This window comes from Larimichthys crocea, unplaced genomic scaffold, assembly GCF_000972845.2.
Source record: "Larimichthys crocea isolate SSNF unplaced genomic scaffold, L_crocea_2.0 scaffold269, whole genome shotgun sequence".
In the NCBI taxonomy this organism is placed as follows: Eukaryota; Metazoa; Chordata; class Actinopteri; family Sciaenidae; genus Larimichthys; species Larimichthys crocea.
The window spans coordinates 976,294-1,001,775 of NW_020853550.1; the positions used below are offsets into that span (position 1 = coordinate 976,294).

The 25,482-nt window shown below is 42.1% G+C and overlaps 1 protein-coding gene and 1 pseudogene across 2 annotated transcripts; one reads left to right on the forward strand and one right to left on the reverse strand.

Moving 5' to 3' along the window:
* Positions 1-526: 526 nt before the first annotated feature.
* Positions 527-3,382, reverse strand: LOC113744887 (homeobox protein BarH-like 1; annotated as a pseudogene).
* Positions 3,383-7,809: 4,427 nt separating this feature from the next.
* On the forward strand, positions 7,810-24,970 carry ptpdc1a (protein tyrosine phosphatase domain containing 1a). 2 transcript variants are annotated; one of them, XM_010744260.3, is made up of 10 exons: positions 7,811-8,164; positions 13,441-13,536; positions 15,667-15,838; positions 16,126-16,206; positions 16,394-16,512; positions 19,677-19,814; positions 19,911-21,025; positions 22,700-22,885; positions 23,577-23,687; positions 23,776-24,970. In XM_010744260.3, exons 2-10 carry the CDS (start codon positions 13,449-13,451, stop codon positions 23,884-23,886), a joined length of 2,121 nt encoding a protein of 706 aa, XP_010742562.2. In that variant the 5' UTR covers positions 7,811-8,164; positions 13,441-13,448; the 3' UTR covers positions 23,887-24,970. The 2 variants fall into 2 exon arrangements, with proteins under 2 accessions (XP_027131771.1, XP_010742562.2); XM_027275970.1 differs by lacking the exon at positions 16,126-16,206 and having other exon boundaries at positions 7,810-8,164.
* Positions 24,971-25,482: the final 512 nt, after the last annotated feature.

The window sequence follows — 25,482 nt, forward strand, 5'->3', positions numbered from 1 at the left end:
ATAATATAATATCATTGATCCACTCCTCAGGTGAACATTCAGCGTGTTTTCCTCGAGAAAATGATTTTTAGAATGATTTCAAAATAAAATCTTTTAGAAAGCTTCTTTGCTCTGTTTTCATGAGTCCCTCTAAACAGTCCACATCACTTCCTTTCTTCCATCCAACACCATGAACAGTACCAACACAGCCTAACAAGAAACGCATGTCCCCTGCTCAGTCAAATTATGATCACATTAAATATGACAAAGTTTGGTTTGATCTCTCGCTCGGATTTTTCCTCACATTTTTCTCTCCTCTGTCTAATTTGTGGTACACCCAGCTGAACATGTCACAAACCGCTGACACGTTCTCCTGCTGTGATGGTATGTAACCATATTAGGCCCTGAGTGTGACTGAGGAAACTCTCATCATCTTCATATTCACTCACACAGATAAAAAAAAAAGCTCATCATGAGCCTGTGTCCTTCATAATAAACAGAGAACAGTATTAGTGAAAATATATTTAATAATTAAACAGAGCACAGTTACACAAAAAGGAATGCAAAAACAGACGAGTGAGAGTGGATCCTTAGAATATAAAGGGTAGACCTACTGCAAAGGTTTGAGTTCCCTCCTCAACAGCAGCAAAGTCACCATGAGGCAGTGCATGGTGGGGCTACGACAGCAGCGCATGGCTGCTGGAGGATGTCAGGTTTCTGCGGGGCCCTGCGAGTCCACACGGTCCAGCTTTCAGGAGCATCCTCCTCTCCTGTGGAATCTGGCCCCATCCAAAACATACAAACTGAGCGTCCCAAAGCTTCTGCATATACAGTCATGTGAGTATGTGTTGGGCCTTCAGGGCCCAGGGTCATTCCTCCTGAGTGCTCTCTAAGTGGGAGCTGGAGCCTTCGGACTGGGGGTCAGGGTCTGCGGCGGATCTTTCTTGTTCGGAAAGCTGCTCACTGCTGGGGATGGAGTTCTTCTTTGGACGGCCTTTGGGTTTAGTCGGTGACTCGAGGCCTCCTCCCTGCAGCACCTGTGGGGTGAGCGTGAGCAGAAGAAAATGTGGTTTTGAGTCGAGTTACAGACTGTGATGCAAGTTTGAAGACAAAGACTCCAGTCAGAGAGTGGCACAGTTTGTCACAGCACAGACAGAAAAATGCAGATTCAGACAGTCTGTTTAGGCTGCGCTTTTTACTTAATGCTCAACCACATTCATAGAAGGCAGATTATTCCAGCAATAACAAGAATGACTGAGTAACACAGGCTTTTACTCTCATCTGATTTGGTAGTTAGGAGTCTGTTAATAATTCAATGTGTCTGAATTATACAAAGCAAAAACATTTCTTATGTTTGTTGTTATGTATAGATCTAACCTCATACAAATGACCTCTACCACATGATCAAAAAGAAGAAGAACTTACAATTTTCTTCCACCTTCATCCTTCTGTTCTGGTACCTGTTTTCACCTGGAGCTGACTGGTCCCAGAGACTCAGCTGATCTATTCTGTAAGGAACACACAGAGAACATCCACATTTCAGAACACACGTCCATCACAGGTTACTGACAGCGTTTCTGTCTGTTTAAATGGTCTCATCAGGTCAGCTCTTTCTAATAATTCTGTGTCAATTGTAACCTTCAGTCATCAAAATTAATTTATTTAGGAATACAAATTAAAACTACCATTAAGACTGGAAATAAAAATACAAACGTTTATAATAAAAAAAAATATTAAGCTTTATTTTCTAGTCTGACCTGCCTTTAACAGACTTTAAACTCACCTGTCAGGCGTCGACAGGTACTTCTGCTTCTCGAGCGTTTCTCCAGCCCATCAGCTGCAGCTCGGTGAACACGGTGCGGCTCCGGCGGCCCTTCTTGGTCTTGCTGCCTCCGTCTCCTCCGTGCTCCAGCTTCCCGCGGAGGTGCAATCAGCGGCAGGTGGTGAGAAGCCGCCCCGACCTGCAGGCCCTAGCCGCGGATAGCAGCGGTGAGCCGAGCGGAGAGCCCAGCGAGCAGGACAGCGGAGATATGGGGACTTGAGGAGGCTCGTCTGGTCCGCTTTTGCACTGAAGGAGACCGACACACACACACATACACACACACCCCCACACACACACACACAAACACACACACACACACACACCCACACAATACGTACACCAGGGAAATTTAGTTTTAGAATTTATATTAGTTGTTTTTTAGTCAGTATATACACGCAGGGGTCATCAGTACATTTCAGTAACACTGATCTGAGATCTGATTATTGGATTTCTAACAATGCAGACTTGTGAGTCAGAGTTCAGGGCCGTGCTGGATCCAGATTCCCACCAAATACAGCTGATAGAATATGATGAAAAATACTCCTAATAATAAATTTGTATTTATATAAATACTAACATGTTCCAGTCCAAGCAGCAGCAACAACAGCGCGGCCTGACCGAGCGGCCTGCACCTTACAATCAGACCTCGTATCATCGTGCCATTATTATAATTATTGGTTGTTTTTATTTGCATTTCTATTTATCAGGCTATCATGTTCACATTCCGATTTATGGCACAGTCTATCGTTCAAACATGGCTGGTAATGCGAGCCTCGTTAAAGAAATCGCAGCGTGTTGATCTACATATGTTCAAAATAATCTTCATGTAAACACGTGAGATTATGACCAGGAAAAAATCAGCGGGAGCTCCGTGAAGCGACTCATTGATAAAATATGAAAAGTTTGACTTCGGCCTAAGAAATTATTTTATTTCTGAGATATGAGTCAATATTGTACCATGTTCCAGTCACCGTGCTGTGTCTGCACTGCTCCAAGTGTTACACATTCAAAAATAAAAGATTCGCACATTTAAACTTGTTTTTTAGCCGCTCGGTATTTTTTGAAACCAAAATACACTCCAGAACATGACTGAATGTTCCTGGTTATTCCCGCAGACTTTTACAGCTCATATCTGACTTTTTATTAATTATCGAGCCCCAGTAGCTGTTCTTTAAAACAACCCTGCTCGAGACTAAGGTGAAGTTATGAATTAAGTTTATTTATCGCGAGAGAAAAACGCGCATTTACTTAAATATCATTTTAAATGTATGATTATTAACATTAAAACGTTATATTATTGTATATTATTTTCAGTCCCCACAGTGTTTCCAGCATTAAACCGCTCACACAGTCTCTCACGCTCTCCTCCCTCTTCTCTTACCCAGTTGGTTGTGGAAAGGCCGGGCGGACAGCAGAGGTGTACCCCGAATTTAAGGAACTCCCCACCCGGGGCCGACGCGCTTGTTGCTCCGGGTGATCAGTCGGATCTCCTCGATCATGAAACTCCTGTAGCGATGCGTTCTGTGGTCCGGGTGAATCTCCGGGGATAGTATGCGCCCCCATGTCCAGAGGATGCTGCATAATCTGGCGTGCGGTCACCTTCACAGAAACCGAGCGCGTACACAGATTCTCACTCCTCAATGGCCTAAAGCCAGCTGTCCTATTCCCTCTGTGGTGCCTCTATAGTCCGGAGAGTCGCACTGTGGACCAAAGTTATCCTCGGGTTCTGGGTAAGCCACAAATACCAAGTACAGGTAGCCGACTTCTCTGCGCGTCTGTGCGTCCTCTGCCGGGTTCGTTACTTCTGGTCGGATTTGGTTCTTTTTGGAGATAAAACCGGAACGGAGAGCAAAACTTTGACCAAAAATCCCGAACCCTGCCGTTGTCATGCCCACTGTCTGTGTTGTTGTGTGTGTGTGTGTGTGAGCCGTGGAGGGTCTCGGAGCTATTTGTCAGCCGCCGAGCGCGTCACCTTGGCAGTGGTTGAGGAATAGCTTTGTGGGTTTATGAGTCTCGTCATAGCCCCACTCTTCACAGGGTTTGTCTCGGTGCCTTCGCTGAGCCAAAGTTACATGCAAAGCCGCACATGTCCTGCATGGATTTATATGCAAAAGGGAAGAATAAGGAGCTGAAAGGACGGGCATTTTAATGCAGGTGATATTCGAGAGTTTCAGGGCGCTAGTTTGATGATGATGATGATGATGTGAAGCAGTTAATGCGACACAGGGGGGCTCAGACATAAATATTCATGTGTGATATGTGATATGCTCAATAAGCTCGTTACATATAGGTGGAGAACTGATGCAGGTGTGACTTTGCTGTTGTACATAGTCTACATATTTTTTTGCCAGAAGAGTATTTTGTTTTTACTGTGCTGTTAATCCTTTGTGCTGTGAAGTCATGATTGCCTAATGTTTATACAATGATGTAGTGTCAGACGTCAGCTGATGGTATCAGTGCTGCAGTCTGCCGGGTCCAGTAAAGCTCAGAGGGAAATATTTCATTCTAAGAGGTCAAGAAACCCACGCCAGAGCACCTCTGGGATGTTTTTTTCCTTCGCGGTTATTTGGCTCAAAATTTCGAAAATATCTCCCACAGCATATTTTTTGCATGTCTCAGGGCTGCTTTGAGAAAAGCTCTGGCCTTCTACAAAATCAGCTCTGGGCCGGAAAACCTCAAAGAAACCTCGATGGTTTCAAGTTGGTGGTCTAGGTCGATTTTTTTTTTTTACTTTTTAAAATTTAGCATGAAAATTTAAAGCATATCCTTTAGAATAGACAATAGGTCATATTTTTCTGACAAATACAGAAACTAACAATATAACAACAACACAGGACAGCCATAAATCATGTTACAGTCTTTAAGACATCAGTGAACTTATCTGAAACAAAACAAAACAAAACAAAAAAAAAAACATCTCAGAATGTTTCCCAGTCAAAGCAGCATTAAATGCTGCGCTGTGAGGAGGAATGGTGAACACTGCAGTGTGAAATGTGTAAAAAGAGCATAGGATGATAAAGCACTGTTCTTAAATAGTGGAGCCCTTTAGGGACAAGAGAGAAAGTCTGGAGAAAAGCATATCCTAAAAAGTGCTCTAGTTTCGTGGCCATATGTTTTTATATTTTCCAGGGGAAAGGCAAGTGACATTGACATTTCACACTGAGAGCACTGAACAAAGACATTTAAGTAGCAACAGGACAGAGGATAAGACTCAAACGGATACAAAAATTATTATATAATATTGTATGTACATCAGGCAGGGAACTGTAAGTAAGTTCCTAAAATGTCAGGATTCATCTCACAGGAAATATCTGCAGTTACAGTTTTAAGGAAAAAGATTGTGACCAGCTGGTTTAGGGCATATTTTCAAAGGTATGTACGATCATGAATCCTCTATAAAAATGTGTTTGTGTTCATGAGAAGAACATGAATTCCGACTTCTGAGCAAAACAACAAAAAAGAGCAAACACTTTAAAGTTTAAAGCAAATGACGCATCTGGTCATATGTTTACAATGATCAGTTATATTGTTCATGAGAATCATAATCAGTCATGTGTGTGACCACATTATAAAATGTTTGTCTGTTTAATTGTGACTTAGAACACGTTCTTTCTGACATGACGTGACACAGTCTGCCAGATAAAACAGACTTCATGTGAAAACTCAGGAGCCAGTGGTGAAGCACAATATGGATTTAGCTCAGTTCAAATGGACTCGCTGCCCCCAACTGTGTCATCTCTGTGAGCTGGTATTGTTGGAACACATCTTCCTCTGCTGGTCACTTCTGAGATTGCATGGAGAGTTTCTCACACACACAAACGACAACAGTAACAACATGTCGGATTCTTTTTTTCTACTTCTTTATTTAGGCTTTAACCTTTGTGATTTCACGCTTACAAACCATTGCAACTCGAATGTACTGTAAATTTGATCAGACCACCAACTGCATTGCTCAAATCTTGTAAATTCCTCATGTCTCTACATTATATTCACTGCTGTTCAAAAATCTGAGATCTCCTGCCAGAAAAAGATTGACTCAGTACAGTCAGATGGCTGAGTGGACTACTCTTTATGTTTAAATGGCTTTTCATGTTTGTAGAAGTGCTTCACAAATAATTTTATTTTATACGAAGGGTTTAAAAAACAAACAGAGTTTGTACATGGAGAACAAAACGGTGTACAGTTGTTCAGCCAGACTGACTGAAAGGACAGAAAGAGACAAAGATGCTCTGAGTTAGTTAAATCAGAATAGAAGAAATCAAAAGTCAGAGAAACTGGACTCTGGACAATGTAAATAATAATGTCTACATCAAGCTGAATTAACAGACGTTGCTTTGGCAAAGATATTCTTCAAACTTCAAAACAGATAGAAGTTAACAATAAAATATCAGGTGGTCATGCTTATGAACTGGTAAACTCCATCCAAGGTTTATAGAAGTCTATAGAAAAACTATAGACTTATAGAACTATAGAACTATAGAAAAAGGGGAAGCCACAGGGCAAAAATCACACAAAGGAAAATGTCGACTGGCTTTGCCCCGCCATGAGTCTTTCTCAGGTGGGCTGGAAAGAGGACAAATAGAAGGGCTGGAAATGGATCAGGGAATATCAACATACTAGGAGTGACACATCACAGTACAAAACCGTTAAGTCAGACCACTGAGCAGACTGCAGAGAAACTGGTTCCCAAAATATTTAATGCCCAGTTGTATCGTTGTGACCTCCAATGTGATTTTAGTTGGCAGTTTGAGCGTTCCTATGCAGAATGATGTAGTGCAGGTTTCACATTCTGTTAAAGGTTGGAAAGGCTCTGGCTGAGCCCCTGTTGGTCCTCTGGGCCTGTGTCCAGTGGGCTGATTTTGTAATTGACACAAAGCTATCAGCTCCTGTTCTCCTGTCCAATCAGCAGCTGCCTTCATTCACGTTTCTGTGTAAGAGCAGCACCTCTGCACCCGGCTGAGAACTGCAAACTGTCTGTGCACCTTTATCCTGCTGCCCAGGTAGCGTAGGATTATAGAAATATTAAAATACTGGAAGTATTGAAATATATGGAGAGATTAAATACATAAAAAAATGTTTGTAACAATAAATCACAGTAATGCACAGTTTACAGTTAATATGGACATGGTTATGGATGATCATGCTGACAGAGCTGATTTAGATTTGGACTACAGCCAATCAAACACTTTCTATCTTCTCTCAGTTGATACTGATGAACTTCTTACTGTTTTATGTGTTTCAATATTATTTAAAAAATATTTTAATATGGTGTTATATAGCAAAAATAATGTATGCAGTCCACACTCACTGTTCAAACTCTGAAGAACATATTCATCCGGATAGTCAGAACCGTATTTTATACTACAGTATTCTGATATTCTTTTCTTAGTAGCTCACCATGATCACCATCATCTTAAAAAAATCGCCACTAGCGCAGCAGAGGACATCACTGAAAGATGATGAGCTGAGCTGTGTCTCCCTCAGTCAGATGTGTCTAGTCCAAGACTTTTCTAAAACAATTAGTAGAAAAAACTTTAAAACACTTGAGAGCAGTTACCTAAACATGGAATTTATCATCGCTATAAACACTTTTAAACTCATATTTCCTTTTCATATATAGTTTATATATTCCCTAATGTGTTAGGATGGCAATGGACAATTACACATGAAGAACTTTACTAACAATACTTTTATCCCAGGGGGAAAAATAATTTTTGTTACAATACTCCAGGTATACGACAAACAAAAACAACATTGTAAACAAGTAACCATCTATTAAGAACAATATATTATATATATATATATATATATATATATATATATATATATATATATATATATATATGTGTGTGTGTGTGTGTGTGTGTGTGGTTGTGTGTGTGTGGTGTGTGTGGTTGGTATATAAAAGATCAAATTTACAGTTAAATAATGTGCAACAACTGCAAAAGAAAAGTTGCAAAAAGTGATTGACCATGTTTTTGTCAGATTACAGAAGGGGGTGAAGATGATGGAGTGTATGGTGCGTATGGTAATAAACAAACAAAATATTAATAATGAAATAAACAATGAGCACACACAGTGATAATAAAGTCAGGTTTTATAGTCAGGTCCAGTCAGTTCATCCGAACCATCGCTGAGCGCTGTGCGCGGTCACGTGACGTGAATGGACCGCTCTGCATGACAACATGTCAGGTTGCTAAGTTAGCTAGTGAGCTAGCTGCACTTAGCCGACCAAATGATGTGGCTCGAGGAAAAGCCCGGTTTGCCACGCGCCAGCGACAAAACAGTCATGACTTCAGAGCGATGAAGCGAACATCAGACGTTCTGCAGACCAGCCCGGACCCGGACGACAGGAAAACTACGGTAAGTTAGGCCTTAGCTAGCCTTGTACGCTAGCTCCAGCTAAAGCAGTAGAGTCATTAGGCAGCATCAGCACCGGGCACGCTGACGGTACACTGACACACCCAAGATGTCCACCACACTTCAGTCTGTCTCTGTCTCTGTCAGCAGGAGCGTTTGAACTCCAGCAGTGTCAGCGAGCCTGAAGCTACCGTAAATAATGTACCGTTATGTAACGTTAACAAGCAGCCGGTAAGGGACAGCTGTGTGTAACTGTCCAAATGTTGGTTTGTGTCATTGTGACAGGAAGCCAGAGCTGAGGAAGCTTTGACAGCATGTGTATCACAGACAGACAGACAGACAGGAGTATCACTGACACGTCCACCTGCAGACAGGCTGTGTCACTACAAACAAGATAAATATCCGTTAACAGACCGGCACAGCCTCGATGTACGAGGAGCTCTGTGAAAGTATTAACAATGGCTCCGCTCATTTAAATGTCCCCGAGAGCCATGGCAGGAAGTCACTGTGAACAGCAGCAGACTGAAGCTGTCAGTCATGTGTCAGTCAGCTCCTCCTCACACACTTCACCATGTGGCTGTTCTCTTACACTGTCTGACACACTGGGAACCCCAACACAGCCTTCTGACTGTGTCATTTATGCCCTTATACACATAATAGTCGCATATAAGACTATTAGAATAGATACTTTATTGATTTTCACTTTTTTTCACATGCATTTTAACCTGAAATACAACCGACCAAACACGCATACAAAGGGCTCATAGATGTGCTAATGTGGAGAGACATGGTGGAGGGGGGGTTCGGTCGGTGGGTTGGTGCCTTGCTCAAGGAAACCTCGTCAGTGCCCAGGAGGTGAACTGGCACCCCTACCAGTCCACCCAGGGGCGCCGCCAGGAATTTCAAAATCAAAAAATTGGGCCCCCTCTGCGCAACTGTTGTCACCACATCTCTAGGACCTAACTATCCCATCAAAAGCTTTACATAACTCTAATCAAAGGCTTGCAACTGTTTTGCGTCTTGTAGTTCAATACTAGTACTAGCACAATATTTACTGCTGGTGATTTTTACATGCATGCAAGTCTGCATACAGTATGCAGTGCAGTTCACTATTTGATGCCACCATAAAAATGTGCTAAAGGCCATTTTTATTTAACTTTTACTGCCCAAAGCACGTAAAAACAAAGAGATAATTAATTTCATTATTATATTTGAAATATATATATACTCAATGATGATGGTTTAATCATTTTATATTGGTGTTTACCTATTTTTGGGGGCCCCTGTCAGTCATGGGACCTTGGAATTGTTCTAACTTTTCCCCCATATACGGCGCCCCTGAGTCCACCACCATACTTTGTTCCATACTGGACTTGAACTGGCCACCCTCCGGTTCCCTCACCAAGTCTCTATGGACTGAGCTACTGCCACCCCGTATTGTGAATTTTCATTGTGAAATTTAAACATTTTGTAAACTTTTCTGATATTGGGTTTGAATCTGGCAGGGTTATGATTTATTGTGCAGTTCATTCACATTCTGTGAACCAATCATGAATCAAAATAGGTCTGTATGACAGCAGAGTAAAGTGCAAAGTTCAAATCATGAATCTGTTTTTTTACTATTTCAAGACACATTTACAGCGACTTTAAAAATCAGTCAGTGATGACACAAAAGTCTGAATTCACTGCTCACTGGTGAGTGAACTGAGCGTCTGTTGATAAGAAACCTATAGCCAGCATGTGGTACTTCCCTGTAACTAGTATCACCTGACACCAACTTGCCCATATGTTTATGTATGAGTGGACAAGATGAGCCACAGTTCTCACTGTAACACTTGTAACAGGTGGCCAATGTTCCTTTATTATTTAAATTCTGACCTTGATAATGACGTCATATATTTCACCGTGTTGTCCACGTTTATATATCCTGCATGAAACAACACGACAAGAGCACATGGGGAGAAGTATTTCAGATGCACATTTTGTAGTTCATCTTCTGAATTTTGTAGTTTTACCACAGACATGTCAAGAACATCAGCTGTCACATTGCAGTGCAGTGTGAGTGCAGTGTGATTCTCTGAGCACCAGGGTCTTCTTTTCCTAACTCTTTATGAATTCTCCTTTACATTTTTCCTTGACCCCGTGATGTTTTCCATCAAGGTTAAGGAAAAGTGGTTAGGAAAGGACTTACGAGGTCATTCTTATTGACTATTTGACCGTACCCAGGAACTCAAAAATACTATACAGTGTAGGCTATATACTCTGTTTCTATACATGGTAACAAGCCCAGCAGATGTTGACTGTTGACTGCAAAGGTGTTGTTATTACAACAAATCCAAAAACACAAATTCAAACCAGAATCATGTTAGTTGTTGGTCTGTCTGTGCTCCTGCTGTGAGTTTGGTAGTCTGGAAAGAGCACGAGTCTAAAAGGTGGAGAACTGCTGATCTTGACTATCTAACACACACTTTTGGACATTGTTTTTCAAGATAAGGCTCTAATTCTGCTAGGCACTACTCTAAGACACTTTTTAGACACTCTGGCTCCTTGTGCAATGTATAATGCCACCAGCTGGTGGTGAGAATTGATTTTGGGCATGAGAAATAATTCGTACCACTTCAGTTTGAATGTATCTTCCGTGTTTTATGTAGCCACATCTAAAGAGCAGCCGTACTCTCTGTATGACAGGTGGCCATGCTGCTGTATTGTTTATTGAGGGGTTGACGAGGATCCCTCATTCAGACACACTGTCAGAGATGAACCACAGCGTGTGTAGCACCATCTCATTGGCCATATTTCTTTATTAGCGCACTCACTGGAGACGGCTCTCACATCCCACACTCATTAGTGGTGTCTCTGAAAGATATCTCTCAGCCTTCACACCGCCTCGCTCATGTCCGACAACACACTGGCGTCCCGGAGGACGTGAGCTTATGGATGCACCACAAATGTGTGAAGCGTTCTGCTTAATTTGTTCTTGATCAGTAGCTGAGTGAAGAGATTTATTCGTGGCTATATTAGTTTCATATAATTGTTAATATTTGATGCACGTACGTCACACGTGTCATGAAGAGCACCTTGTCATTCGCCAGTTCGTTATCAAGAGCTTTATATAAACAATGCCAAGTGGTGTCAGGCTCCAGTGGGACAGAGTCCTGAACTGATTGGATAGGTTTCATTCCGGCCGTCAACCGGTGTCATACTAGGTTTTAGTGCCATATGAGTTTGTGAGAAGACGTGTGGATTACAGTGTAAAGAAGACCAAAAACAGCTGTGAATGGAAAAGAACAGGCTCTTATTTTACACCATCAATTATTCAGCGACTACAGGAGCCTGACTCTTAACAGTAGTGACGCTGTGACCTAAATGTGACCTGTTTCTGTCGCTCATCAATTTTATATAGAGCAATAATAAGTAGATAAAACACTAGCCCAGCTAAAGTCTACAAAATGTATTTTTCAGACAGACAGTGGCTCCACAGTAGAAAACCTCATATGTGTGTGTGTGTATGTATATGTATATGTATATGTATATGTATATATATATGTAGATTATATACTTATATATATATATATATATTCGATCCCCACTCTCGCTGCTCAAAAAAAGATTGCCACGGTAGTGTACGATTTGAATCATAGTGAAAACACAGTGTGGATTATGATAACATATGGTGAATATGACAGCTATAAAAACTGACATTGACAGTGTTTTAGTATCTGAGAAGGATCTTTAGACTGTGCATCACTCAGGTGCAGATTTTAAATACAGCATTAGGGATGGGCGATATGGACAAAAAATGTATCCCGATAGTTTCTGGTATTTATCACGGTAATGATAAAAACGACAATAAATAAACACCAATTCAGCCTAATCTTTTTGAATATAAATCTATCACCAAAACAATAATAAAGGCTAAGGGGAGCTAGTGGTGGTCTGTGGAGGTTCGACCCAGTGTCTGGCGGCCGGAGTGTGAGGAAAGAGCTCCTCGCTGTCCGACGTATCTGCTCCGCCTTCCGCCATTGTCAATTTGTCAATATTCCACACGTGTTGGGCTGCGAGTGTGTCGCGCACATACATACGTCATCAATGGGAATTTATCTTTTTTATTGTGGGATGACATATTCTTACCGTGGGAAATGTTTTTGACGATATATCGTAAACGAGGCCTATACAGCATAGGCCTACTTTAGTTCAATGATTCTGTAACTTATTGCACTCATCTATTGGAATTTCTGGGTGATTGTATGTTTGATATTTGCAGAGTTAGCAGAGTTTTTACCTCGATTTTACTCTTTCGGGTCAAGTGAAACTGTTTGTTTGGTGTAAAATTGGTCCAACTCAATTTGGATTTGACATTTCTTTCCTTCCAAATGGGGACAAAAATTTCTGAAAACACTCCTCTAAATAAGAAAACATGAGTCAACAAGTGGAACTTTACCTTGCAGAGACTAGCTGCTCGTTGATGAATCCATCCTAAATGAGAGGAAGAAAAGACAAAGGTCAGGGAATCATTTGGCCATCAAAAAGTTAGCATGTAAAGAACAGCGACCCCGCTCAATTGTTAATGCACCACAGTGAGGCAGAGAGCTGTAAAGGTGCAGAATTTCACTCCTGCAACACCAGTTAGCACAAGTGATGAAGCCCATTAGATGTTCGAGCGTAACGTGAGAAACAGCTAGTACGTGGAGTTCAGTTGACACTGTGGGAGATCTGTGCGATACAACTCTGATAGCAGGCTACAGAAATCACATGTGCGAGTCAACAAGTATTGCTGTGAAGCTGCACAATAGGAGGCGAATATTTCGGCTTGAATAATTGATAACTGTGGCATCAGCCTGATCAAACAGGATGAATTTTAGAATGCAGTGTAAAATATTCTCACTGGTGTGATGGTGCCATGTCACTGTGTGCTCTGCCTATCTGCGTGGCCTGTGTGGGTGCTGCTGAAGTCAGTGCTCTTTGTAACTCAGCACCTCTGATCTCGGGTTTTTGCGCTCCCTAGCTCCCGCTGTTGTCCCTGAGGCCACGCCCACAGGCTCCCAGAGGTGCAGTGGTCAGACTGATACACGAGCTGCTGACATGGTGGCTCGGTTTGCACGTTTCCCTCTCTCCCCTGGGTTATCTTGCCAGGCAACGCCGCCTCACGCTCCTCATATCTCATTTGTGTGTACACCTTGTGACTGTTTATCAGCTTTGGCTCGTAAGCAGTTTCCCCCCCACCCCCTCCTTTTTTTTTCATCTGCTTTTGACACACAATGTTTATTCACACCTTTCAGCCCCTGCCATGGCAGCTGGTGTCAGCATACTGAGTGACTTTCCTTACTCCATGAGTGGAGCCCGCAGTGAAGAGATCAGCACAGAGATGGAGACAGGTAGGAGAGCTTTGCAACACAACAACAACACAAGAACAACACATGAACAACACAAGAAAACAAGAACAACACAAGCTGCTTCATTGTGATGCATGTTTTGCAAAGCAATGGCACAGGACTCTGGATTAGAAACGCATCAAGACCAAAATTTGACGTCACACTAATAGTGTGAAGATGTTGAAGTTGTTATGAGAAGATGTGATATCTGTAGCAGGACATGAAGTGTATTATTAATGAGTGTAATGTCCACAAGCTAGATAAAGTCTGATAGTCCAAGTCAGTGTCTGACGAGGATTTATGAGATGAGGTATGTAATGAGAGCTAAAGCTGATGGTTTACAGAAACAGCCATCCACAGTGTTTCCATCAATACAACATAAACACCTGTATCTTCTTAGTATTTATACTAAGTATTTATACTCGTCGTTATTGATGTTTTGTGAATGAGGCATCTGTCTCCATGGATGTGGCGGATAATGTGTCTTAAAAAGACATAAAACATGTCACTATTGGCTACCACCATCAGTATTTATTATTATTATTATTATTATTTTGTATTTTTCACACCTTTTTAATAATGAATATGTTCATGAGGCATCATGCCATCAGTAAAATATGAAGATGTTTGCTGTGTTCTGTGTGTCCTGCATGATAACCAGCTTTTAAAACACACAACAAATCTATAATACACAACTGAAATAAGTACCAACTACCTGAAAAATGACAAATGTAACAGAGTTTGGTTATAAAATAATGATTGAATAGAAGTTTCAGACCCCATACATGATAAAGCACATGATAAAATAGTTTCATACACACACTGCAGACTCCTTGTTTTTTGCGTACACCAGCCTTCTAAAATGCTCTGATGTTAAAGAAGAAAGGTACCCTGGATAAAAGCCTACTAACAGGTAGAACAGAAAAGACCTGCTGAATGTGGCTGACTTTATTTTTGTTGCCTCAACATTGGATGTGTGTGGCTGCAGCCCTCTGTCATCTTTGCTGTTTGTCAGTGCTCCTGCTGCTCCCACACACTGAGCCTCAGTGAGCCAGCAGTATCAGTTCACCTTTTGGCTTCACTTTGATGGATGGAGGACTGGCTGCTGAATTGTTGAGCAGGCTTCAAGCACAATGTCAGTATTACAGTTACATGGTCTTGTCTTAAATCACAAGTTCTCCCTTTGTTACAGCTCTTCTGTTAAAGACATTCAACTATGCATAAAATGTATTTGTTAACTTAAATAGTTGTTGGTCGTAGCAGATAACAGAAGTGATAGTTTAGGGAGAGTTTTTCTTCATAGTTTTATTTCATTTCTAACTGCATGTTGCCAGACAAACTTACAAGATAATTTCATTTTGGGCTGTGATTTCTTTCACATAAGCTGTTGTTCAGTGTGAAGCAGAGAGAAGGTGTTTGCTTGTTAACACTTGTGCATGCTGTGTGTGTGTGTTCAGGGCTGTAAAGCAGCAGATGCACGGCCTTGCAAGCAAGCAAGTCCAGCATTTTGCTCTTTCATTTACAAGCCGCCTCCCTCAGATCTGTGAGGTGTGTCTGTGTGTGTTATTTGTGCGTGCAACATTCGCCCCCATCTACCTCCCACTGACGACTTTGGAGATGGTTGCCATGGCGACACTTCAAATGCTGCTGATGAATTGATAGGTTGCATTTGCCTCTCTTTGCACACGGGTGATTGTTGCTTGCTGATGATTCACCGTGGGCCGCAGAGCAGCGGAGCCAGGAGCCTCAGTTAGCACAGCCATGCTTGCAGTGCAGCCTGCAGCCCGTCCTGTAAAGATGCCGCTGCACAGAGGACGCCACTCCATAGCCGGAGAGATGACAGCCAGCGTGGGGAGGCATGGCCGCAGGCACTCTGCTTCGGACATCCTGCTGAAAGTCCTGCAGCGTAGACGCAGCTCTGCCCTGGAGATCCTCTCCTCCTCCTCCCACAGAGTGATGGTGGCCGTCAGCATGAACCAGCCACAGCCTCCCACTGAATGCAAGACCAGGAGATGTAACCGCACTGAAGAAATGACTTGTGTTTTGTGTTTTTGCTTCGATGACGTCTTCAGCTGCATGAAAGCACGGAGTACTGATGAGTGTAGTCATTTTGTCCTCTTTTTTTCTCTGCAGCCAATGCTAGGGTCCCGACAGCAAAGTACACCAAGATGGGGGAGACCCTGAGGCATGTCATCCCGGGTCACATGCAGTGCTCCATGGCCTGTGGAGGGAAAGCCTGTAAATACGAGAACCCCTCTCGCTGGAGCGATGAGGAGCAAGCCGTCAAAGGACTCTACTCGTCCTGGTAGGTTGCTCAGTTTTATCACTACCTTTGATACAGCTCTCAGTGTTCATATGCCTTCCCTGTCAATGCTGTGGTCAGTCAGCACGGGTCACTGAAGTCCATGTCAACACATCTGCCCTGGTGTTTGTTTTGTTTATAAAATGGAATGACTGAACTGAGATCTATATTGTTTGCAGGGTCTTTAAAGCTGTCTTAAACTTGCTTAACTGTCCTAATTCAACATTCATCTTATGATTTTACTGTATAAACCACAACTCACACTAACTTGTCATATTCTCCACTTTCAGGATTACTGACAACTTGCTAGCTATGGCAAGGCCTTCCACTGAAATCATAGAGAGATATAATATAATTGAACAGTTCCAAAGGTACAGTCACCTTTATAATTTTAGTATTTGATTCATTTGATTCTTTATTAACATTTAGATTAACGGTGAAATGGAGGTTGTTTGTTGAACGGTTTGCTCCATGTGCAGTGCCGTCACATGTCGGTGTGTAAATGCTTTGATGTTAGTGTTGTGTGTTGCACTGACACGGACCTGCTGCTGTGCTCAGGTGTGGTTTGAAGACGGTCATCAACCTACAGCGGCCAGGAGAACACGCCAGCTGTGGCAACTCGCTGGAACAGGAGAGCGGTTTCACTTATCGACCTGAAACCTTCATGGCGGCAGGCAGTGAGTCTCTATATCCACCACATAACACCTCCTGTTACAACAGGACGCAATAAAACATGTCGCTGTAGTGTCACCTACAGAAGAGGTGAATGATGGGAGAAAACAGCTAAATCATGAATGATGCAGACATGAAGATATGAATGATTTGATATCATCACAGGGCCATGCTCAGTTGTCATTAGTTTCTATTTCACAGGAAGCTCATGCACATTTTCCATCAGGGATAAAATAATATTAGTATTTATCTAATCAAAATACATGCATCACTTAATTTAAGGTGCTGCACCACACATAGTAGCCTTAAGAGCTTAGTTGTTGCCTAATATTTACACCTACAGACCTGCTAGATGTTACTGTAACTGCCACAGACTCGTAGCCTGGGAGCCAGAAATGTGAGCTCATCTTTAATTTGCTCTGACAGATTGGGCCAGGCCAATCACAGCAGTTTATTTAAAGGACCAGTGTTTAGGATTAAGTAGCATTTAGGAGTGTAGTTGCACTGCAGCGCCCTCGCCTCCCCTTCTGTATTTTAAAAGCAAAATGAACCAATGTCGTCATCATTTTACTTAGTCTGATTCTAGAAGTCATTCTTCTTAGATAATATTAAATGACATTTCAGACTGTAACTAAACTGACAAACTCTTTTATGGCAAAAATAAATGAACTTGTGCAACAATGTCCAGTAGGTAACGCACATGTTTTAGCTGTCTCTTCCTCACCGTAATGACGCATTTAAAATTAAATGTATGCATATAAATTAAAAAATGGCCAGTGTAATACAGCTCTTACTGTATTAAAAGCATTCTATTATGAAGTATTGTTTGAACTTGCCATGACGCAGTGACTTCTGTGTTTACATTGTGCTTTGATTTCTGAGTGCTTTTTTGTAATTTGTAAATTAGACAATAATCTTGTACAACAAGAGAAATGCATTGTGCCAGGTTCTAGCAGATTGCTATTTTCCACCTGTAGTCCCCGGGCAGGTTGATAGAATAGTTGATAGAAAATTAGTATAGAAAAAGAAAATTGACAGTTATTTATTAACAGAAATAACAGACAAAGTCAAAGAGACAGTGCTGCTGGAGATGTTTCCTGACAACACATTTACCTTAGTGAGGCCCACACTTAATATGTAAACAAAATCATGGATGTGTATGTACAAATAAGTGGTGCCATCTATCCCTGATGAAGAGGATGCCTGCAGTAGTCTCTGCGGAACACTTTAATCTGTATTTGTGCAGTTTACATGAGAATGAGTAGCAGGTATTAGACTAAGATAGCTTGAGCATTTCTCAAGTCATCAATGTTTTGTGCTTTGCCTACATCCGGAACGTGATCCTAGTAACTCGACCAATTACCGAGGGACTCCACATTATGTCTTTGGAGGATGGCGACCTTTATTTCTCTTCCTAACAAGCTCTCCTAAGATCTTCTCCCCAAGACACCTCATCAAAGCAGCAGCTGCATGTTGATCAGTGCTGTCTTTCACGTGACACTCAGTGTTTGCTTGTTTTCTTGCTGTAGGTCTTTATCATGCACAGTCCTTCACACCTCATTTCAGACATTTAATGAACACACAACTCTCTACAGCCCCTTGCAGACATGCACCTCTTCATATGAATGTGATAGTAATTTAACATGTTAGTCTCAAAGTCTCAAAGCACCTCAGTCACTTTTTATGTAGGTGAGGCGTCATGGACAGGTCAGACCTGAATGGCAGATTAATGTAAAGGTAAAATCTGCTTATTAAGATTAAACATGTCTCGTTCCATCATATAAGATCACTGAGAGCTGTTATCTCAATCATTATTCTAATGAACAAAGAAAAAAATAAACCAGCAAACTCATATATTTTAGATTGTTCTCATATCACTTTATTAAAACAGTTTTATCCTCATGCAGCACCCAGGGAGGAAGAGATTATTCTCACACAACCCCAGTAAAACATGGCCAACAGTCTTTCTTTATATTTCACATTTCCATTATTCAGAAACAATATATGAGAACAGAAAGTCTTCTCCTTTACTATCTTAACATTTTTAACTCACTGATTAAAGCACTATTTGTTAGAAAGTGATGCTTTTGTGATTTAGCACCCCCAGTGTTTGACTACTGTGGTAAATATGGACATGTGTATTTGTTCTTACATTATTCATGATTGTCATGATGACTCTAAGGCCATGACAAAAACAAAGGGGAGACACAGGTTGAAATGAATTAGGAAACTGTCACAATGATCAAAAACTAGCGAGTCAACAACTTTGCTAACAGCCAAACATCAAGCAAAGATAACATAAGACATAGCAGCCAGCTAATATTACTGAATAGTCCAACAGCAGTCAGCCCAGCCAAGACTTTTATTTTACCAAGCTCTCACCAACCACCAAAAATCAGTCGCACATTTACTCTTGTCTACAGGACAAGCTTCCCATCAGCATTAACCTGAAAACCTCCTTTTTCTGGTCCAAAGCACCTGTGGTACAAACACTAACACTTCCACAGTACTCTGAGCTCATAGAGGCAGCTGTGGCTTAGGAGAGAGAGTCATCCACCAGTCAGATGATCTGCGGTTCGATTCCCGGCTCCTCTTTTCTGCATGTTGAAGTGTCTACTGAACCCCAAACTGTTCCTGAAGGCTGCGCCATCGGTGGCACTCGTTTTTAGCTCCTAAAAACTGATGAGCTGTTGGCACCTTGCAATGCCAGCAGTGTATGAATGTGTGTGATTTGGTGAATGAGATATGTAGTGTAAAAGCGCTTTGAGTGTTCGGAAGACTAGAAAGGAGATATACAAGTACAGTCTATTTACCATTTAAGCCAACATTAGCAGCCGGAGGACATCAGAGGGAAAACCAGAAAACATTTTCTCCATGAAATATGAGCCAGTTTCACCAAAATCAGTCAAATAGTTGGTAGTGTGTGTCTTGGTGTCGTAGGTTGTATAATTCTCACGGATGATTGTATCCTAAGAACAAAGTGCCATGGTGAAAGAACAAACAAATGACAGAGCTACCATTCAACTGATTATAAGTCAGTGAAGCATCACACTGATTTAAAACAGTGCTGTATTACTGTAACGCTAATTCAGTGGAGTACTCCTCTTTATTGTAAAGATTAAAAGGTTGCAGGTAGATATTGAACAGCTCTGTACTTTGTATGTTTCAGTTTATTACTACAACTTTGGGTGGAAGGATTATGGTGTGGCATCTCTGACTACAATCCTTGACATGGTGAAAGTCATGTCATTTGCTATCCAGGAGGGGAAACTGGCTGTCCACTGCCACGCCGGTCTTGGAAGAACAGGTTTGTAACACCAGCAATTTGGCTTGCAACCTCATTTTTGTCTATACAATATGAGTTTTGTCTTTATTGTTTTCTCTTTTGTCTTTCATCGTGTAGGTGTGTTGTTGGCTTGTTACTTGGTTTTCACATCCCGAATGAGCGCTGACCAAGCCATCCTGTTTGTACGAGCCAAGAGACCCAACTCCATCCAAACCAGAGGCCAGCTCCTGTGCGTCAGGGAGTTTGCCCAGTTCCTGGTTCCCCTCCGAAGCATCTTCTCCTGTGCAGAACCCAAAGCCGGCGCCGTCACCTTGTCCCAGTACCTCACCCGGCAGCGCCACCTGCTGCACGGCAACGAGGCCAGACAGATGAAGAACGTGCCAAAGATTGTCCAGCTGGTGTGCAGGCTTCTCATCGACATCGCAGCCAACAGACAGGTGGTCATCGAGGAGGAGTGGCTGGAGATCCCCGACCTCACTGCAGAGGTGGAGAAGACCGTTTCCCAGCAGGCTCTTCAGCAGCTCGGGAAAGAGATGAGAGGGAAGGGTATTCCTGTTCCGCCTTGTTCAACTCATCCTCTCAGCTCACCCACCCTGCAGTCCAGACCTCCTCATGATCAACCTCTCACCAGTGAGAATGACTTTGAGCCACTATGGAGGCAGCAGCATGTAGAAAGAGCTCTGAGGTCCGCTCTTACCAACAACAGGAGCCTCAGTGATTCTTTCCTTCACAAACTTGGACAACAGCAGCACCGTTTAGAAAATCTGAAGAGCAACGCACCGATCAGCTGCCTGGTCAAACATTCCATGTCTCACAGCAGCCTTACAGACCTTAACCCTCCAAGATTTTGTGACCTCTCTCCTCAGGACATTATCAGCACCATGCAGGACCCCAATACTGAAGCAAAGCAAGACACGAGATGCCCCTTTTTAAAAAAGCAGCTACTCAAAGGCCATCAGAGTTTGTCTTTAGATCTGTCTGAGCAGGGAAGAAAATCCCACTGTAACACCACACTGCCAGCCTTATCAACCAAGAGCAAACCGGTAACCAGGGAGGAGCAGCCAGATGTGGATGTGTCAGTGGGTGAAACAGACAGAGTGGATGTCACTGAGGTTCCTTTCGTCACTCTCCAGTCTGAGCTCTCCCCAGAGAGCAGACACTTGTTGGTGGCTAAAGCTCTGGCAATGGACCTGACAGACAAGGATCTCACCTCCAAGGTGTCACAGTGGCAGGTAGAGTACCCCAAGAAATACTCAAATATACCATGCACATACATGTAGCAGTGCAAAACCTGTCTGAACATATAAAAGGATCATTCTAAAAAAAACCCACACACATTCATGTCATACATGGCAACACTTTAAGCTCCCAAGTTTGGATTCGAGGCGCAGCCAGCCAATAATGGTAGTCATCACAAAGAACACATTACAGGTGAGTTTTTAGCAGCTTCTTAAAGCTACTCACTGACTCTGCATTTTATATAGTTAGGGCCACAACTGCATACAGCTTTGGTTTTAAGCCAGAGTTTGGGGACCACCATATGGCCTCTGACATCCAGTTAATGACAGCTGTCAGGCAGCCTTGTAGAGTAGAGATTTAAAGGAGAGGTATAGCAGGGCATTGTCTGCATAACAAGGATAGGAAATGTACTTAAATAGCCTAACTAAAGGGGGAGCACGCTAAGTGAAAGAAGAATGGGCCCAAAGAGCACAACCAACCAATTAACCAGCTGACCAGGACGTGTCAGCCCAACAGATTTCATGGGGTATCTGCAACATCACATCACATCACTGTTCACACAGTCGGTGTGTTTGAATTAGTAATAAAATCACTGTTGGCTTTCTAAAGATTCCCACAGAAATCCAGTGTCCATTGTTGGTGTAGGTGAATAAACAAATGAAGTTTTCCAGGCTAGACTGTTCCTGGAGAAAGCCAGTATGTTGACCAGGCATACGTGTAACTGGGGTTTCATTCATTTTTAGATGAAAGCATGATACAATACTTGTACACATTTCATCTTCATATTCAGAGTAGTTCCATCTGAGGTCTTAATTAAACTGACAGCATCTAGAAGTCTAAATAAAGAGTTAATGTTTAGTCAACACTCAAAAATAAGAAAAGGAGAAAGAAGTGTCATTATTATTTCATTAATTATGATTAACTGTGTCATAATCAACTCACTGGACAATCAAGTCCACTGTCCTAACCTGCTGCATGTGAATACAGATTTAACATTAGCCAACTTACTACAGTGTCTGTAAACAGATAGCTTTGTAACCTGCTTTATACTCTGTGGTGAAGCTTTATAGATAGTGTCAGATGGCAGAATGATTAAAATCCAATCTAGTCTAATCAAATTGAAAATGTAATGTGATGTCTGTCTGCTCGGGGAAAGCCAAAGAGAAAACGGACACTCCCAGAGCTCCACCAGTCACACATGTGAAGGATCTACAGGAAATGTGGTGTTATGAGAAACAGTATGATCATCATCTCCACCATACTTTTGATAATAACAGTGGAAATATAACAGCACGTCTACATGTCTCCCTGTTTTCAGACGCCAAGCTGTAATTGTGTGAAATCAGCATCCTGCTGTTGTGCTGGGTTCAGCCTCTGATCACAGGAGACTCTAATTCCCTCAGTGTGACTGGCAGGCTGTCACTTCCTGTGAAATAGCTGCTCACTTGTTTCACTTGCTCAGCTGTTTGGACTAATCTAGGTTTACATTATTCAACTTGAATACAGAGCATCTGGTCATCAGTGAACTCTAAAAAACACACATGCACATTTTCCATCAATCAACTGCACAACACACCACAACACGTGCAGCCCTTTGTTCTGTTCCATCTAGTGGCACGTCATTTCATTCAGTCCACTGTCAGAGTGCTCTCTGTTGTGATGCGCAGACGGAGCTGAACTCCAGAGAGGGAGCGTGGGAGAGGCTGTGTACGGAGAGAGATCCGCTTGTCCTGTCCAGTCTGATGTGGTCGTGGCTGGAGCAGCTCAAGGACCCAGTCATCAGTGGCGAGGATATCAAAGCCCTCAGCGAGAAGAACGTGAACCCTCAGAACACCCTCGACTCACTGGAAAAGGTAGCCGGGCTGGATCACTGTCTGAAACACACACTCTGTACACACTCACACTCTACCATTATGGCTCAAATGATAATTCAAAATATTCTTCAGATATTCTTCTACACATTTCTACTGTTTTATTCTAACAGAACATGATGAAAAGTGTCTGAATCATTGAGACTGTCGGTTTGGAACACAGCTGTGTGTTTTTACTCGTATGAATATACTAGATTCATGTGAGTTACACAGAATTGCTGTTGGTCTGGGCAAAGGGGCAGTAAGACTTAACCTGCAAGATGGATTCTCATGTGAGCTCACGAGTCCAGCTGCCTCCAGAGTTTATAGGTTATGGTTAAAAAAACAAATTGCACATTTTTGAAATAGTATATACATATTGTATAAAACTTGAAAACATAGTTATCTGTTATTGTTTGTGCAGCAGTATTCTGCTGCAATGAATGAATGTTTAGTTGGATCGTTGTTAGAGCAGCTAACAGAAGGTACACAAGGCCACATTTAACTGTATTTCAAATCTATAAATACATGCAGGTGGTCACTGCTGAGCTCACACATGCCAAGAATATAAATATATTAATGTCACTGGTCTGCCTTTTATTCATACGATTTATGTTATTACTTTTAAAAGATATCAGTGTGTGAGACATGATGTGTCATATAGTGTGACATTATCGTCTCTCCTCGTTGACAGGGCCACAGACTCACTTTGCTGTGCATCCTCGACTGTGCTGCTCATCTCCTGCCGATGCCTGAAGACGTGGAGACGAGTTTTCTCCACCAAACAATAAAAGTCTTCACTAAGGTGAGTATGAACACAAGGTGCATGCTGAACATACAGTATGAACATGTGTGTTTTGTATGCATGAGTGAGTGTCTTCTGTTCCCCCCAGATCGATGCCGCCTCAGAGAAGTCTTTGTACACGACCCTGAAAGCAATCCTGACTCGCATTCTTCACGAGCTGTGCGACAAAGCTAATCCAGCCTCAGCAGGACTCGTCTGACACGAGGAAGACTCACAGAAACGGGCTCCAGCTCTCATTTTTTGGGCATTAATATAAATATAAGCCAGTTCCTTTCATCAGACACTGCTGAGATCTGCCAATCTTCAGTTTCTCGAGATATATGAAGGCTTTGTCATTTGAAAGTTCAGCATTTCATTTTTCTTAGAAGCTCTTAATAATATCAAAGCACTGCCATTCTCTGTTCATGTGCCACTGTTTGAAAGCATTTGTTCTGTCGTCTGTTCTACTGTAATCTTTGTGAGGGACTAGATGTTGCTTTTAATATCTAACTGTTAGTTGGTAGGAAAATGACTGAGAAACGTTCTCATGATGTTAAAGTAATGTTATTTAAATGTGTAACTCGGCTGTCAGAGCTGACAGACGTGGGGGTGTCTTATTTAAACCAAAAGATGTTTTTACACTGTGCAGATGCTACACTGTGTCTTATTTATTCAGATCTTCTTTGAAATGCAGCAGCTGTTTTAAGGACTTTAACTCGCGACAAAGTGGAGCGTTGTTCTGTTCACGTAGAATGTAGGATGGTGTTTTCTTTAAGTCAAATGCAAACTGTGGCTCCTGTTGTGGCAATGCAAATTCAGCAGGCCAGGGTGCGTTTGATTTTTCAATCAATTCAATGTCTTTAATACTGCATGCACCAAAAACCTCTCACCGTACTGTTCTGCATCAATCTGCCTCCACTGTTGCATTCGCCTCAACTCAAACGCCCTCTATCAGGACTCTGTACCATGCTGCTGTGTGCGACGTCGCCTTGCCTCTGTGTGCGTGTGTGTGTGTATGCATGTGTGTGCATAGCTGTTAAGACAAGTCAGTGGCCGCCTCTCACCTCATATAAACAATGTACATCTGCTGACGCGCTTGTGTGTGTGTGTGTGTGTGTGTGTGTGTGTGTGTGTGTGTGTGTGTGTGTGTGTGTGTGTGTGTGTGTGTGTATGCGGACCACTGATGATAATACTAACATGAAGGACAGACAGGAGACGATGTACTGTGGGGACTTTTCAACAAGAACTATTTTTTCATTGTTACAATGAGCTACTTCTTACAGAATTAAACAACTTACTGCAGAGCTGTGTCGCTGTCTCTTTATGGATGTCTCGAATGTTACTGAGAGAGCCAAGTGTGCCTCCTGCTGCTGTCACAGTGGCGTAACATCCAAACCTTTTCACTCCAAAGAGTGACTCCTCATCATGCATCATGGTATGTACCTTTACTTCCCAAACTGCTTGGACGGATACATTCAGTCATCACTAAAGGGGATTAGAGCTGCAGCAGTTAAAGGTGCAGTGTGTAAGATTTGGGGCCTTTATTTTTAGAATAAGGCATATAATATGGAATATAATATTTATCACTGTGTTCAAGCATGCCTAATCATCTGAAAATAAGAACCTTTTTATTTTTGTTAGTCAAAAATTATCTTTTTATATCTACAGTGTCCTCTGCCATTGAGGAGATTGCAGTACAGCAATGAGACCACTAGATGCAACTAAATTCTACACACTGGACCTTTAATTAATCAATTAGTTGTCAACTAGTAAATTAATCGCTAACTATTTTAATAATCAGTTGTGATCTCACCTT

What these genes read in the sequence shown, in the direction of transcription:
- ptpdc1a (XM_010744260.3), top strand. Translation starts at nt 13,449, where the DNA reads ATGGCAGCTGGTGTCAGCATACTGAGTGACTTTCCTTACTCCATGAGT. An exon ending in ATAATTGAACAGTTCCAAAG is followed by an intron (nt 16,207 to 16,393) that starts GTACAGTCACCT and finishes TGCTGTGCTCAG; the next exon opens with GTGTGGTTTGAAGACGGTCA. An exon ending in CAATAAAAGTCTTCACTAAG is followed by an intron (nt 23,688 to 23,775) that starts GTGAGTATGAAC and finishes TGTTCCCCCCAG; the next exon opens with ATCGATGCCGCCTCAGAGAA.